The sequence below is a fragment of the Cervus canadensis genome, chromosome 16 (assembly GCF_019320065.1).
Source record: "Cervus canadensis isolate Bull #8, Minnesota chromosome 16, ASM1932006v1, whole genome shotgun sequence".
Taxonomy (NCBI): domain Eukaryota; kingdom Metazoa; phylum Chordata; class Mammalia; order Artiodactyla; family Cervidae; genus Cervus; species Cervus canadensis.
The window spans coordinates 22,199,694-22,216,782 of NC_057401.1; the positions used below are offsets into that span (position 1 = coordinate 22,199,694).

Sequence of the window (17,089 nt, forward strand, 5' to 3'; positions counted from 1 at the left end):
TCCCTTCTTCTAGCTGTTTCATTTTGCTTGTGGTTATTAAGAATTTTCTTCATTGTATAAAGTAATAAATTAATCCACACAAATTTCTAAGACAAAGTATGTTTATAGAAGTCTCTGTTCCCTGTCTCCTTTATCTTATTTCCCCCCTCCTCCCAAAGGATACCTGTTTTGATTTGGTTTTGATTTATCCTATTTTAAAAAACAGTGTGTGTGTATATATACACACACACATATGCATACATATGCATATATATTCTTAATTGATGCATGATTTAAACATATGTGAGTAAATTTAGTCATATCACTTGAAACTTTCTATGATAATAGAAATTAGAAAGTGGTTGGAAAGAGCTGAGGGAATTTTCTGGAAGGATAGAAATTCTACCCCTGCTCTATCACCTCCTGTCATATTGTGTTTTGAAAAAGCATACTGTGATTAAAGAGACATTGCTGATACCGTAAAGATTCTGTTCAAGGAAAAGAAAGAAACAGCACTGATATCACTAATAAGTTTTGGTTGGAGAAGGGTCATTGGGTTAGAGCATAAGATTCTAAATATGATATTCTTAAAGTAAAATTTTGAAAATAATCTTGTGTTTTAAGATATAGATCAAACTCAGTTTTGAAGAAAAACAGATGAATGTTTAACAAATTTTGTTTCTAGTGTTCAACAGTTTGTTTTAAACTTATTGAAATTAACTTATTTATTCTAAGCTGTGATAATCTGGGTCTCATCAAACTCGATTTTCAAGTAACCTTTTTCACTCTAATTTATTCAAATCTGTTTTTAATGACTGATTTTTACCATTTTTGTATTTAGGGCAACAGAGAAGTTTGAGGATTGCAAAGCAAAACGTGACACCCCCACCTCATGCACTGTTGCTTATCCTTCTGTGTATTTTGTCAACATTGAAGTCTGGGTAGAAGCAGAGAATGCCCTTGGGAAGGTTGCCTCAGATCATATCAATTTTGATCCTATAGATAAAGGTATTTATAAACCTAAATTTGAGAATTTATTAGAATATATGTGTCTTATAAATTTGTTTTGAGTTTAATTAATGTAAAAATAATAAGCATTTATTTTCTTAGTGACTTCTACAAATTAACTTTATCAAGAACATTAAAAATACTTTGGAAAAAGAAAAATATCCGTAATCCAACCACACTGACAGCTGTTTTTACTTTTAATATTATCTCTGATATCTATTCAGATATCAAACATCTTGTAGCATTATAGTCATAGTATATATGCTTCATTTTTATTTTTTTAAATTCCATATGTCATCACTATTTAACTTTTAATATCTGAACCTGAAAATATTAACAAATGTAATAAATTGACAAGGAAAAGAACTAGAATTTCTTTAGGAACCTTTTCCTTCCATTATAGTAGTATGGTATAGCATTTTTTTAGACAAATTTGTTCGTTTGGTGAGAATAAATGCATATTGTGAAATAAAATATAGAGTATATTGGACTTTGTAAGAAGTTGTAAAAGTAAACCATGGTAAACATTAGGATCTTTTTTATTTTTCAGTGAAGCTCAATCCACCACATATTTTATCAGTCAACAACTCAAAGGAACTGTCTAGTATTTTAAAATTGACATGGACTGACTCACCTTTTAAGAGTTTTATAACTCTGAAATATGACATTCAATATAGGACCAAAGATGCCTCAACTTGGAACCAGGTAAATTGAAAGTTACTGTTTATTCAAGTAGTCTTTTCTTTAACCCACTAACCTAAAAGTCTCAGTCATTTTCTGAATGTCTTAAATTTCTGGTTATGTGAAGTAGTTTGCTTGACACTTCTAGATCTGTATTTCAAGCAAGGACCAACAGGAAGACATCCAGATAGATAATACAATTTTGCTCAGCACAGTAGATTTTAAGTGAAATATGGAAGTGATGCAGAATGAGAAGGAATAGCATTTTTGGTGAGAGGTGAAATGACCACAGATAACAGGAAGCAGATTAGGTAGAGGAGTAAGAATGAAGAGGTTATATGGGTAAGGTAGAGCAGGCATTAACAAACTACATCTGTAGGCCAAATTCAGCCTCTCATCTGTTTTTGTAAATAAAGTGTTATTGGAACACAGCCACAAACGTTTGTTTACATATTCTTTCTGATGATTTTTATGCTACATAGAAAGAGTTGAATAACTGCAACAGAGACCATCTGGCCCACAGCCTAAAGTATTTACAGTCCAGCCCTTTATAGAAAGATTGCCAGCCCATGAAATAGAGGGATTATAAGATTGAAAAATAAAAGGACTGTATACCCAAAGTTACAATAAACTGTGGAAAATTCTTAGAGATGGGAGTATCTTACCTGCCTCCTGAGAAACCTATATGCAGATCAAGAAGCAGCAGTTAGAACCGAACACAGAACAATGGACTGGTTCAAAATTGGGAAAGGACCACGTCAAGGCTATATATTGTCACCCTTCTTATTTAACTTATATGCAGAGTACATCATGTGAGCTTCCCTGGTGGCTCAGATGGCGAAGAATCTGCTTGCAACACAGCAAACTCAGGTTCAGTCCCTGGGTCGGGAAGATCCCCTGGAGAAGGGAATGGCAACCCACTCCAGTGTTTTTGCCTGGAGAATTCCATGGACAGAAGAGCCTGATAGGCTACAGTCCGTGAAGTTGCAAAGTTGGACATGACTAAGCAACTAACACTTTACTTTTAACTTTCTTTCACATCATGTGAAATGTTGCACTGGGTGAGTCACCAACTGAAATCAAGATTGCTGGAGAAATATCAACAACCTCAGATATGTAGATAATACCACCCTAATGGCAGAAATTGAAGAGGAACTTAAGAGCCTGTTGATGAAGGTGAAAAAGAAGAGTGAACAAGCTGGCTTAAAACTCAGCATTCAAAAACCTAAGATTATGGCATCTGGTCACATCACTTCATGGCAGATAGACAGGGAAAAAATGGAAACAGTAGTAGATTTTATTTTCTTGGGCTCCAAAATCACTGTGGATGGTGACTGCAGCCATGAAATTAAAAGACACTTGCTCTTTGGAAGAAAAGCTATCACAAACCTAGACAGTGTATTAAAAAGCAGAGACATCATTTTGCTAACAAAGGTCCATCTAGTCAAAGCTATAGTTTTTCCACTAGTCACATACAGATGTGAGAGTTGGACCATAACAGAAGGCTGAGCACCAAAGTATTGATCCTTTCAAACTGTGGTGCTGGAGAAGACTCTTGAGAGTCCTTTGAACTGCAGGGAGATCAAACCAGTCAATCCTAAAGGAAATCAACCCTGAATATTCATTGGAAGGACTGATGCTAAAGCTGAAGTGTCAATATTTTGGCCACCTGATGTGAAGAGCCAACTCACTGGAAAAGACCCTGATGCTAGGAAAGATTGAGAGCAGGAGGAGAAGGCGGTTACAGAGGATGAGATGGTTGGATGGCATCATTGACTTAGTGGACATGAGTTTGAGCAAACTTCGAGAAATAGTGAAGGACAGGGAAGCCTGGCGTGCTGCAGCCCATGGGGTTGCAAAGAGTCAGATCCGACTTAGTGACTGAATACCACCACCACCATCCAAAGATGATGTTATAAGCAGAAGAAATACTAGGAGCTTTTAATTTAAAAGGCCAACATCATAGCATTGAGATCTGCATACTACTCTTCTGTTGTAACTCGGTTTACCATTAACAGTATGCCTTTGCTTTGTTTCTCTGGTTGCAATAATGAGTTCCGAAGGGAATTGAGCCCGTGACTTTCCTGCTTCTGTCCTCCATTCCACATGGACTCAGAATACAATCAGAAAAAGCAGCAAACTAAAGTGGATTAATGCTTCATGTTGTACGTGAGGATTGTACAGAGAAGATACCTACTAGAAGTTCTTCAAAATTTTTTCAATACCATAGAATCTTAATTCACTTATAGAAAAAAGACTGACACATTTTGTATTCAATATTGAGATCTCAGAGTGGTAGAAAGAACCTGTTATTTGTCTATGTTTGAAGTGAAGTGAAGAGAAGTCGCCCAGTTGTTGCGACTCCTTGGACTGGGGCCTGCCAGGATCCTCCATCCATGAAATACTCCAGGCAAGGATACTGGAGTTGGTTGCCATTTCCTTCTCCAGGGGATCCTCCTGACCTAGGAATAGAACCTGGGTCTCCTACATTGTAGGCAAACGCTTTACTGCCTGAGCCACCAGGGAAGTCACTAAATCTATGTTTAGTCTACTCTCTTTTTTTCTGAAAACCAAGTTTATCTACAAAGATAGTTTTTGTTTTTCGTAATTGGGCTGGATATCTTCCTTTTGCCCATCTAGATTTATATTCTACCCTTCTCCACCTACTCTTGGTCTTGGTATGCAGACCTGTATGGATTTTATCTGTTGGTTCTCTAGTTTCCTAGTAAGTTGCTAGTTAATGGGTAGAGGGGTCTTGGCAAGAGGGAGGAGAGAGAGAAGTGAGATCAGCATATTTTTTTGCGCTGCTTCCTCCCTAGAGCTCTCCTGTCTCAACCTAAAGTCACTACTGCGCTCAAGTTAACCCTTTGTGACCCTGTTCTTCCAGGTTCTGGTGCCACCCCTCTTCCCTTTGATTCTAGAGGTGGTAACACCACTAAGCTCCAGAGTACTGCCTATACTACCTAGTAAGGTTTCTTACACTCTGCTCATATTTCCTTTAGTAAACCCTTCTTGAATTAAATTTTAATTGGAATTTCTCTTTTTCCTATTAAGACCATGAGTGTTATAGGAGCATAGAAGAAAGAAATAAAGGATGAAAAGAAATAAAGGATGAAAAGATTAATAATAGTTGTTTCCATATTTCCCAAACCTATTAACTTTTACTAATTTTGACTGCTTTTTTCACTTGAATTTATTTCTCTGCAGAGCTTGAGTCAAATTAGTTTTTTTTCATTAGTTATTAGGCTTGTTTCATTAATTAGCTTCTAAATATTAGGCAGTTTAGAAAATCTGTAATAAATACCTCTGGACTTTTTGTTGGTCAATTTGCTTTGTTTTCAGGTTCCTCCTGAAGATACATCATCTACCCGATCTTCATTCACTGTTCAGGACCTTAAACCTTTTACAGAATATGTGTTTAGGATTCGTTGTATGAAGGAAGATGGTAAAGGATTTTGGAGTGACTGGAGTGAAGAAGCAAGTGGTATCACATATGAAGATAGTAAGTAGATAAATACATGAAGAAAAAAAATTTGAATTTTGACTATAAATTTTACCTGCTTTTAATAATATAGACTTCATTGCATCTTTTGTGGCCATTTTATTCAAACTGTTATTTTACACTTTTTAAAGGATCTCAAGATGTAAAATTTAATATACATTATTGATAGTACAAATCTATTTAATACCTAATTAAAGGAAATTGTGGAATGGTGTCTTAGATACGAAGAGAAAACCATTAATAGTTGGTAAATCCAGGACATTTTATTAAAGGAGAGTAGTCTAGAAATATCTCTTAACTGGAGGATCATATCCTGAATCTTTAAAATCATACTACCTACCAAAATATGCATTAGACCTTCACTATCAAAAAGATAGCTGTAGTGTAGCTTTTATTCATTTTTTTATCAGTACTTAATAAGCCCCTGAAAAAGCATTTTTGTGTTTTGATTGGTTGGTTTATTTTCATTTTCCCTTTGTTTTTCATGATAATACAGTGCATATAGCGTAGAATCCAAAAGGCATAAAAGGATACACGATATAAAGTAAGATTCCTTCCCCCAAAGCATCTGATGTTACTAATTTCATCTATAACCATCAAGAAATAATCCTATGGAGGGGGGAAGACAAGATGGCAAAGGAGTAGTGGACATGGAGAACATCTCCACAAATGTTTCAGGAATGCATCTTCAGATACAGATCTTTCAGAATACCAGCTGAGAGCAGGCAGGAGTCCCTGACCCCTGGAAAGGAATATATATAGATCCACATAAAACTTGGTAGGACGAAGGAAGGAAGTGAAAAAGAGGAGAGTGAGCAGGACTGGACCCATACATGGAGGGTGAGGGAACTGAAGCAAGGGTCAGATCACCACACTGGGGCATTGTTTGGGATGCAGGGAAGCATTTGAGGCTGTTAGAGAGTGCAGCAATTGATCTGTGACAGTGGAGTGAGAACCCCACAGATGATCCTTGCCGCATCCATATGTATCCCAGACAGGAATGCAAGTCCTCTAGAATGCATGGTGGCTGGGAGCTGGAATGTAGGGATTGAGGAGCAATCCCAGGGTGAGGTCTGCTGTTGACTGCAGGGAGATGGCCCCCAGGGACGTGAGGGAGGAGATCTCAGAGGGGAATGACTCTGGAGGAAAGTCGGGTAGTCATGGAGGTAGGGTGATACTGCTGAGTCACATGCAGGGGGATGGAGCCATCACTGTAGTCTGTCTCTCCCCACATGCCAGCTGATCAGCAGAGAAAGAACCCAGAGAAGGAGGCCCTTCGAGTGCACTGAGCAAGAGAAGCACCCAGCCAGCTTCCCTGGTGACTCAGACAGTAAAGTGTCTGCCTGTCGTGCTGGAGGCCCGGGTTCAATTCCTGGGTTGGGAAGGTTCCCTGAAGAAGGGAGTGACAAGCCCCTCCAGTTTGCTTGCCTGGAGAATGCCATGGACAGGAACCCAGTGGGCTGCAGTCCATGGGGTTGCAGAGTCAGACATGACTGAGTGACTAACACTTTGACACTTCATCACCACCCTGGGGGGGACCTTTGAGTGCCTTCTTTACCAAGAAACAAGAAAAGGACCAGCCAGGGAGACCCTTTGAGGCTAGAAAAAAACTCTTAATAGTGCCACCGCTCCTGCACCTGAGGCAGCTGGCATCCCTGCACACTTTGTGACTCCAGGGTGAGAGGGTAACAGGCAGGAAGGCCAGGGGTCTCCAGACGGAGGAAGTAGGCTGCAAGTGTCAGACGTATTTTCTGTCTCTTAAGTGGCAGGAGGAAACAAACTACAAGTGACAGATTTTTTTTCCCCCTTCTCTATACAAAATTATTTATTTTGTATGTATATATGGGGCTTCCCTCATAGCTTAGTTGGTAAAGAATCTGCCAGCAATGCAGGAGACCTGGGTTCGATTCCTGGTTTGGGAAGATCACCTGGAGAAGGAAACAGCAACCCACTCCAGTATTCTTGCCTGGAGAATCCCATGGACAAAGGAGCCTGGCAGGCTAGTCTGTGGGGTCACAAGAGTCAGAAATGGCTGAGCGACTAAGCGCCCACACATACACAGAACCGACAATGGCTCAACAAACCAGTGTGTTTTACTCATACAGTTGTCCTCCTACTCTGTGTTAATGAGACTATGTATTTGTTTGGAAACCTGCCTTTCTTCAAGATTCATGTCAATCATTTTATGGCCTGAGATGACTCACCTTGTACCAATGTTATCTCAAAATGAATGTTGTGGGTGAGGGGTTTGGTGCCATTCTCTGAAGTTTTGAGCCATTTCCTTTCTCTAATTAGCAGCCTGCTAGTAGGTGTATATATATATACAACTTCCTGCTAAAGACCAGCAGGGGAGCACTCTTTCTGCCCCCTTCTGATGTCTATGTCAGAAGTGTTCTCCGTCTCTTTTATACTTTAATAAAACTTTATTACACAAAAGCTCTGAACGATCAAGCCTCGTTACTGGCCCTGGGTTGAATTCCTCTCCTCTGGAGGCCAAGAATCCTTGCATCTTTCATGGCTCAGCAACAACCTTTCAAGGGTCCTCGCAATCCAAGCAACTGTATTACCTCCACACTTGATCTCTACTGGGGCAGAGCTGCCAGAGGCTAGAAAAAACTGTAACATACCTCCTGTGTCCATGGCCACAGGCTCCCCTGTGCTGCCAAGGTCCCTATGATCCAAGTAGCCACACCACCTCCATGCTCTATCCTCTGTGGGGCAGAGTGGCCAGAAGCTAGAAAAACCCTAAGAGCTCTATATCTCCTGTACCCGTGGCCACCAGCTCCCCTACATTCCTGGCACTGCCAGGGCCCCGTAATCGAAGTAGCTGCACCACCGCCATACCCGGTCCTCACTGAGGCAGACGCAAGTCCTCCAGGGCAGCCTCAGGAGCAAACTCCTGTGAATGACTCACATTCAGAGGTGGGGATAAAACCACAATTGAACTTCAGGGGCAGTGTGGCTAAGGAAGAGGATTGAAAACCTTTCACCTTTCCACCAGCTGTACAAGCTGCAGATTAAACCCACACAGTCAAGTACGCAGACTCTGTGTGTATGGAATATATAAAAGGAGAATGAGAATTCCCACAAAAGAAAATGCCTAACTCTGGCAGCTGTGGACATTGGAGGCAAGAACATTCAGGAATAGGGCCAGATTATAGAGTCTGAGCTGTCCCCACAGCAGGTCCAGAGACCAGCCTGGTATTGGAGGGCATCCTAGGGAGGCAGAGGTGATTCACAGTGAGGAAAAGGATGCTGACAGTTGAGATCAGAGAAAAACATTTATTATTTTTATTCTGATTTATTCTGTAGTTGGTTCTGGAATTCTTTTTTTCCCCTGTTGCTTTGCTGTGGTTGTTCATTTTATTATTATTAACTCTATTTAAGCTTTGGAGAACTTTTTTTTTTACATCACACTTTGTATTTCCTTTATATACTTCTACATCTGTGTTTTCTTTTTGCAGTTTTATGGGGTTTTTTTCTTTTGAAAATTGTTTTACTTGTTTATTTTTCTTATTCTTTTCCTGGTATATTCTTTAATATATATAAATCTTTTTTAATATACTTTATTTAACTTTGCTTTTCTATCTTTTGCCTTCCTTTTCTTTGACCCTGTTATTTCACCCTATTCATTAGTCTGTTGTTGTTGTTTTTTTTCTTTATTCCCCAGTTGGCAGTCTGTTTTTGTCTTGTTTTCTGATTTGTGTTTTGTTTTTAATTGGTCGATACCGTTTTTGGTTTCCTTTGTTCACCAGGTCACTCTCTTATACTTTCTTTTCTTTGGACTGTTCTGCTTTTGTGTGTGTATGTGCGCGCATGCGTGTGCCTTTGTTTTTGATATTTGTCTGATTTTGTATTTACTATTTGGGATTCATTTTTTGTTTCTTGTTTTGTTTTCTGTTTTGTGTGTTTGTTGTGAAAGTCACTCAGTCATTCCGATTCTGTGTGACCCCATGAAACCGTAGCCTGCCAGGCTCTTCTGTCCGTAGGATTCTCCAGGAAAGAATACTGGAGTGGGTTGCCATGCTCTTCTCCAGGGGATCTTTCTGACCCAGGGATAGAACCTGGGTCTCCTACATTGAAGGCGAATTCTTTACCATCTGAGCTACCTGGGAAGCCCTGTGTTTGTTTCAGTCCTCTTTAATGCCATAACAAATGGCTTGTGGAATCTTGGTTCCCTGGCCAGATATCAGGCCCTGAGCCTTTGGAGTGAGAGGGATGCATCCAGGACACTAGACTGCCAAAGAACTCCTGACCCCATGAAGTGTTAATCAGTGAGAACTCCCATGAAGACTTCCACCTGTATCCAGGACCCAGCAGCACCCAGTACAGGATTCTTCACCCAAAGAACAAGCAAGACAAAAACAAACCCAGTCATCGGCAGACCAGCTTCCCACAGACACTCGAAAATACCACCTTACACAGCCCTGCCCATCAGAGGGAAAAAACTCACCTCCTCCCCTCAGAAGGCAGGCACAAGTCCTTCCCAACCAAAGCCTACCACTGGAACAACCTCACCCACCAAGGGCAGAAACCAAAAGGAAGAAGGAATACAACCCTAAAGGCTGGGAAAAGGAGACTCAAACACAGTTATCATGACAGTATGGTACTGGCACAAAAACAGAAATATAGACCGATGAAAGAAGATTAATTAAAAGCCCAGAGATAAACACATGCACCTGTGGGCACCTTATCTTTGACAAAGGAGGCAAGGATATACAATGGAGAAAAGATAGTCTCTTCAATAAGTGGTGCTGGGAAAACCAGACAGCTACCTGAAAAAGAATGAACTTGGAACACTTAATAAACTCAAGAAAAATAAACTCAAAATGGATTAAAGACCTAAATGTAAGACAGAAACTATGAAACTCTTAGAGGAAAACATAGGCAAAACACTCTGACATAAATCACAGCAAGCTCCTCTATGACCTACCTCCTTGAATAATGGAAATAAAATCAAAAACAAGTGGGACCTAATTAAAAGTTTTTGTACAGCAAAGGAAACTAAAAACATGGTGAAAAGACAGCCCTTAGAATGGGAGAAAATACTAGCAAATGGAACAACTGGCAAAGGATTAATCTCCAAAATAAACAAGCAGCTCATGCAACTCAATACCAGAAAAACAACCCAATCAAAAAGTGGGCAGAAGACCTAAGTGGACATTTCACCAAAGACAGATGGCTGATAAATACATGCAAAGATGCTTAACATCACTCATTAGAGAAATGCAAATCAAAATTACAATGAGAAATCACCTTATACCAGTCAGAATTGCCATCATCAAAAAATCTACAAACAATAAATGCTGGAGAGGGTGTGGAGAAAAGGGTACCCTCTTGCACTGTTGATGAGAATGCAAATTGATATAGCCCACTATAGAGGACAGTATGGGGATTCCTTTAAAAACTAGGAATAAAACTACCATATGACCCAACAATCCTATTACTGGCGTATACCCTGAGAAAACCATTATTGAAAAAGACACATGTACCCCAGTGTTCACTGCAGCATGATTTACAGTAGCAAGGACGTGGAAGCAACCTAGATGTCCATCGACAGATGAATGGATAGAGGCTGTGGTACATGTATACAATGGAATGTTACTCGGCCATAAAAAGGAACGCATTTGAGTCAGTTCTAATGAGGTGGATGAACCTACAGCCTATTATACAGAATGAAATAAATCAGAAAGAGAAAAATAAACATTGTATATTAACACATAAATGGAATCCAGAAAGTTGGTACTGATGAACCTATTTGCAGGGCAGCAGTGGAGACACATACATAAGAGAACAGACTTGTGGACACAGGGGAGAAGGAGAGGGCTGGACGAATGGATAGAGTGGCATGGAAACATACATGCTACCATATGTAAAACAGACAGCCAGTGGGAATTGCTGAATGACTCAGGGAGTTTAAACCAGTGCTCTGTGACAACCTAGAGGAGTGGGATGGGGTGGGAGGTGGGAGCAAGGTTCAAGAGGAAGGGACATGTGTATACCTGTGGCTGGTTTATGGTGATACATGACAGAAACCAACACAATATTATAAAGCAGTTAGCCTTCAATTAAAAATAATCCTATGGAATACAGATTTCTTTTTTCTGAACGTTTTCTTGTCACAGTCACCCTCTTGAGGTGTCAGTGGCAGCAGCTATGACTTTGAAACCTTCCCTACCTCCTAAATCCCTTCACTTCCACAGAGCTCTGCCAGAGGTTTCATGAGAGTTATGTGAATTGAGAATGTCAAAGGCAGAAAAGTAAAGTAACATTCACCACAAATTTTCTCTTATTCTGAAAAATGCCAAGAAAGAAAGTAATCCTACTCTTGCTGGTTTGGGAGTCAGATTCCTTTGTCTTGGCTAGGAATTTTGAAACTGTTATTCTTGAAGAGTTTAAAAGTACATTGATCAGTTTGGGGGAGTTCCTAAACTACTTTAAGAGGTAGACAAAATATTTGTGTTCATACTTGTGTGCATTTTCTGGAGAGAGGGCATATAACCTTTGTCAAATCAAAAGAGATTTCTGGTGTCCCAAAAGTTATGAACAATTGGATTATGCATTTCTTCAAATTAGTGAAAGAAGCCAGGGTTTTTTTTAACATTAGAAACGGTTTCTAGCCTCTAAAATTTCCTTTATAGCTTTGTGTTCTTTATTCTTTGAGGGTGCTGCACTGTACTCATGTATATATCTATTCAAACCCCCTGTACCAGCAGCTTTTCCCCCAGCCTTCCTGGTGTGCCTTTCCCCTTTGTTTTGTCCACCTGTAGTTACTTCTTCATGATCAGCACAACACTGCTTAGATTTTGCTCAGATTATTTTTTATCCTATTTAATGCCATATTTTACAATTATAAAATTTTTGAATTTTTAAAACCTAATTAGCAATCAGATTTGATGTTTTGTAAAGTGCTTTTTCACATGGTTGGTGATTATTACAACAATCCTGTGAATTTATTTATATTATATTCCATTACATTGACTCCCAGTGTAAGGTAATAAACTTAATACTATGTTACTCCATTTATTTTATTTGTCTGATATCCTTAAATATATGCATTTAAGGATTGTACACATGTATTTAAATATATTTCAGTTTGATTTTTAGCAATAAGAAATAGTGATACATCTTTGGTTATTGCTTAGGATATATTTGTACCTTTACAATTTTAAGATTACTAAAGAGCTGCAATATAATCTAAATTGTCAAGCTATCACCCTGAGTAAAGGTGAAGTCCAAGACATATCATGCTGAGGTGGGAAAATGCTGGTGTAAAGACAGAAATATAGACACCATATCATTGAAGGGCAAGAATATTAAAAACAAAGTAAAAGAATAATTTCTAGGATTTTAGCTTATCTTGTTATAATAGAAACTTTTATTTTAAAAATTTTATATCATCTCTTTAGGACCATCCAGGGCACCAAGTTTCTGGTATAAGATAGAGCCATCTCATGCTCATGGCACTAGATCTGTACAACTCAAATGGAAGGTAAGAAAAAAAATTTGATTATATCCTTTTATCTCATATAAATATATTTTATGTGGTGTCATGGGTGGAGCTTAATTTTTGGTATCAAATAGTATTTGATAACTTTAATAAACATGCAAAGCTTTATATATACTAAAAAGAAAAGGTTCATAAATTGCCAGTGATACCTCATAGATATTTCAGCATAATTCTGTCAAAGTTCTATAAGGGGCCTGTGTTTTATCAAACTTTCCTCAGTGCCTCAAATAAATAACATTTGGGGTAGTCAGAGTGTATGCTGGTAATAGGAAATAAAGTTGTTGTGCACTCCATAAATGGTCATGAATGGATCATGCTAAAATAAGGTAGAAAGAAAAATATTGAGACTTAAAATAGTTTAGGCCAGCGCACCATCAGTGAAGAATTGTATAGAGAACTAATAGCTAACAGAATGGTGCTACTTTCTTTCTTAGTTTACTCTTCATTCAGTGTGTAGTAGTTTCCCTTCAGTAGCGAGTTCAAAGTAAGGTTGCCAGCCCCTTGCAATTAAATATTTAGAGATTTGACATAATAGAATTTGAACATGAAGAAAAACATTACCTTTATTCAAGATTTATGAAATATGTTTTAAAAGTAAATTGTCTTATTACAGACATTGCCTCCTTTTGAAGCTAATGGGAAAATTTTGGATTATGAAGTGACTCTCACAAGATGGAAATCACGTTTACAAAATTACACAGTTCAGGACACAAAACTGATGGTGAACCTCACAAATGATCGCTATGTAGCAACTCTGACAGCGAGAAATACTGTTGGCAAATCAGATGCGTCTGTGTTAACTATCCCTGCCTGGGATTTTCAAGGTTTGTCCCTAAGATGGAGCCTCACTTAAGAATGGTAAAGGGTAGTTAGGTATGGACAGGACTCCTGTAAAAACATAAGTATTCTAAGACCATGTCCTCAGTATCTGCAGTGGTTTAAATTTTTAGAAATCAATCAGGAACCAAATCGTTCCATCATTTTGTGGTTCACTTAAACTTTGTACTAAGCTCCTTAGTTCGTTTAAGCATTTTATGATTATTTGTCTTTTTTAAAAAATATATTTTTTAGGTTTGAGGAACTTATTATATACATTAAACTTAAATATATTATTTTTCTGTAGCTTTATCTGTAGCTTTCAAAGAAGAAAATGCAAGTTATATACACAAAATACTTGAAGAATTTGGGGAAAGGAATTGAAGTTTGAAAATAAGTTGACTGTATAAATTAGTGCTTTTATTCATGTAGATACAGTTTAATCTTATGTGCTATGAAAACGTAATAGCAAGATAGTTCACATGGTTATGAAAATGAATGTAAAATGTTGGAACTTCAGAGTTTTAAATGTTCATTTATCATATCGGTATTCATACTTTGTTTTAAAGCTACTCACCCCGTAACCGATCTTAAAGCATTTCCCAAAGATAACGTGCTTTGGGTAGAATGGACTGCTCCAAATGAACCTGTAAACAGATACATACTTGAGTGGTGTGTGTTATCTGATAAATCGCCCTGTATCCCAGACTGGCAACAAGAAGATGGTACTGTACATCGCACCTATTTAAGAGGTATACCTTGCTAGAAACACTTAAGTCGTTGTCCTTTTTCTAGTTCTTTAGACAGATTTTTCTTGTACTTAATCTTTTCTGCTTTGTAGACTTTGTGGTCCATTGAAAAGACTTCCAGTTTATCATTGTTACTAGTTAACTCTTGTTTACTAGACTTGTGACTCTCAGCAAGTCATACTTACTAACCTCACTAAACTGCAGGGTCTGTTTATGGACTAAGTGGGGTTAATACTATCTTCTTGTAATACTCTCTGTTGTTTTGATCATCAAAGGAACGCTCACAGAACTGTAAAGTAAGAAAAATACAAGGTAGTACAATCTCTGCTCCTAACTAGTATGTTCTCTGTACCTGATTTAACTTCATCCTTTAATGAGAAAAATTTCCCTGAGCTTCTGGATGGCTTGTTAACTTTTTATAGCTGTTGAACAAGGGAAGCAGAATCAGAACTTATATTTTCTTGTCTTTTAAACTGGAAGTACTAATAAAGGACAGAAAGTAAGAGCTCCAGTATGGATTGCTTTCATTGCAAGTTACTACTTTTCAAGTAGCTTTAAAGTGATAGAACAACTTTAAGGAGGAAACAAAGCACTCAGTTTGTACGTGTGTAAAGAGGATAACCATTAGAATTCAGCTACAAATAATATGATTAATCATAGAAAAGCTGTTAAAAAATATACTGTTTATATATTGCCATAAAGAGCTTTATTCATAACATAGGCTGTTTGGCCCTCATTAACCCATTATTTAACATATAATTTTACTAATCCCACTTATCTAGTTTATCAGTCTTGTCCAAGTAAAAGCAAAGTAGAGCTAGAGAGAAAATAGATTGGTAGTAACTGGACCGTGGATGGCATACGTGCTCAGTCATGTTGGACTCTTTGCGACCTCCTGGACTGTAGCACGCCAGGCTCCTCTGTCCTTGGAATTCTCCAGGCAAGAATACCAGGGTGGGTTGCCATTTCCCTCTCCAGTGGCTCTTCCCCACTCTGGGACTGAACCCGCATCTCTTGCATCTCCTGCATTGGCAGGCAGATTCTTTACCACTGGTGCCACCTGGGAAGCCCTAGCTGGACAGTAGAGCAAAGGTTCTGGGGACCTTCAGGTTGTGCAAGTATTCCCACAGAACTAAGTAGGCCTGATAAAACATCACTGTATAAGCAGAATATAAAAATTATCTTCTTGATAATATTGAATCATTAAGAAAATGACTGTTTATGAAGACAAAGAAGCATATATAACTTCATGAATAAACAGTTAAGGAAATGTAAGTTCCTATTGAAGGTATAAACTTCAGTTTATAAACAAAAATAAGTTTTTTTGTTGTTGTGTGCTAAAGACATAGATTACTGTGTTAATTTGGGAAGATTATAAATAAAGGAAGAATTTAAGATAATTTTTTCTTTTAAAATTCTGTTATTGTGGGAAATAACACTTAATTGTCTTTTTCCCAGTCACCTGGCCAACCACAGCCGTTTGTGCTTTCCCTAGCTCTGATTACTGACATCTTGCTCATAGGCAGTTCTCAATTAGGTAAAATGTACAAAAATTGTCAAACTATAAGAAAGACCCATTTGATAAATCCTGAATATAAATGCAGTCATTTGTTACTTTTATTGACAGTATAAATATTTTTATTCACTTACTGGCAATAAAAATAGCCTTTTATTTTCATAAAGATTTACTCTGTTAAGCTTGAATCTAGTACACAAAAGGCAATGTTTACTTAAAAATTGTAGTGTTAAAAGAAAGTTCAATGGTAATCATTTCATAGTGTATGCAGATGTCATTATTATTTAGTATACCTGAAATTAACATTGTATATCAACTGTGTTTCAATTTTAAAAACATAAATGAATAAATAAAAGAAAATTCAATGGTCATGAAATTATAATGTAAAAGTAAGCAATGGAGTTAATTAAGTTTTTTTCATTGTAAGGAAGAAAATGCTTAATCTACTATTCTTATTTTAGGAAACCTAGTAGAGAGCAAATGTTACTTGATAACAGTTACTCCAGTATATGCTGATGGACCAGGAAGCCCTGAGCATATAAAGGCATACCTTAAACAAGCTGGTAAGTCCAGGCCTACTTTCTTTGAAAAACAGTCGCATTTTGTACTGACAAAGACATTTTATCCTTCTTAAATAAGGATATGTTTCATTATGTTCAAATAATTTCCATGATAATGAAATTCTACCAAGTTCTAGTGGTTTACTAAATTCTTACGCTTTTCAGTTAGTAAATACCTTATTCTGTTTTAGCACCTTCCAAAGGACCTACTGTTCGGACAAAAAAAGTGGGGAAAAATGAAGCTGTCTTAGAGTGGGACCAACTTCCTGTTGATGTTCAGAATGGATTTATCAGAAATTATACTATATTTTATAGAACCGTCATTGGAAATGAAACAGGTAATAAAGCTATATCAGTTATTAAGAATCAGGTGTATTTTCTTAGGCTTTTAAATACTAATTTAAATCTTACCTTCTTGTGTTTTTTACATCTTAATATAGCATTTTATGCTCAGAAAAGAGATACATGAAAATATGCTTTATGGTTGCCTTCATGATCCTACTAAAAATACATTGTTTTCTAGTGAAATATGGTTTGATTCCTTTTTTTGTACTCTCCCAATATCAAATATAGGCCAAACCATGCAAGAGTAGTTAGTTAAAGTGCACTTACTGCTTTCTTCCAGCTGTGAATGTGGATTCTTCCCACACAGAATATACACTGTCCTCTTTGACTAGTGACACTTTGTATATGGTGCGAATGGCAGCATACACAGACGAAGGTGGGAAGGATGGTCCAGAATTCACCTTTACTACACCAAAGTTTGGT

General features: G+C 37.7%; 1 protein-coding gene across 3 annotated transcripts in view; it reads left to right on the forward strand.

The window, feature by feature from the left end:
* IL6ST (interleukin 6 cytokine family signal transducer) overlaps positions 1–17,089 on the forward strand; it is a 60,768-nt gene that overhangs the window by 30,176 nt on the left and 13,503 nt on the right. For all 3 annotated transcript variants that reach the window (XM_043488526.1, XM_043488528.1, XM_043488529.1), the window contains 9 exons: positions 821–987; positions 1,538–1,692; positions 5,011–5,170; positions 12,580–12,662; positions 13,294–13,504; positions 14,066–14,248; positions 16,223–16,324; positions 16,513–16,659; positions 16,947–17,087. In XM_043488526.1, coding sequence (XP_043344461.1) covers positions 821–987; positions 1,538–1,692; positions 5,011–5,170; positions 12,580–12,662; positions 13,294–13,504; positions 14,066–14,248; positions 16,223–16,324; positions 16,513–16,659; positions 16,947–17,087 — 1,349 coding nt within the window. The remainder of the gene's footprint in view (positions 1–820; positions 988–1,537; positions 1,693–5,010; positions 5,171–12,579; positions 12,663–13,293; positions 13,505–14,065; positions 14,249–16,222; positions 16,325–16,512; positions 16,660–16,946; positions 17,088–17,089) is intronic.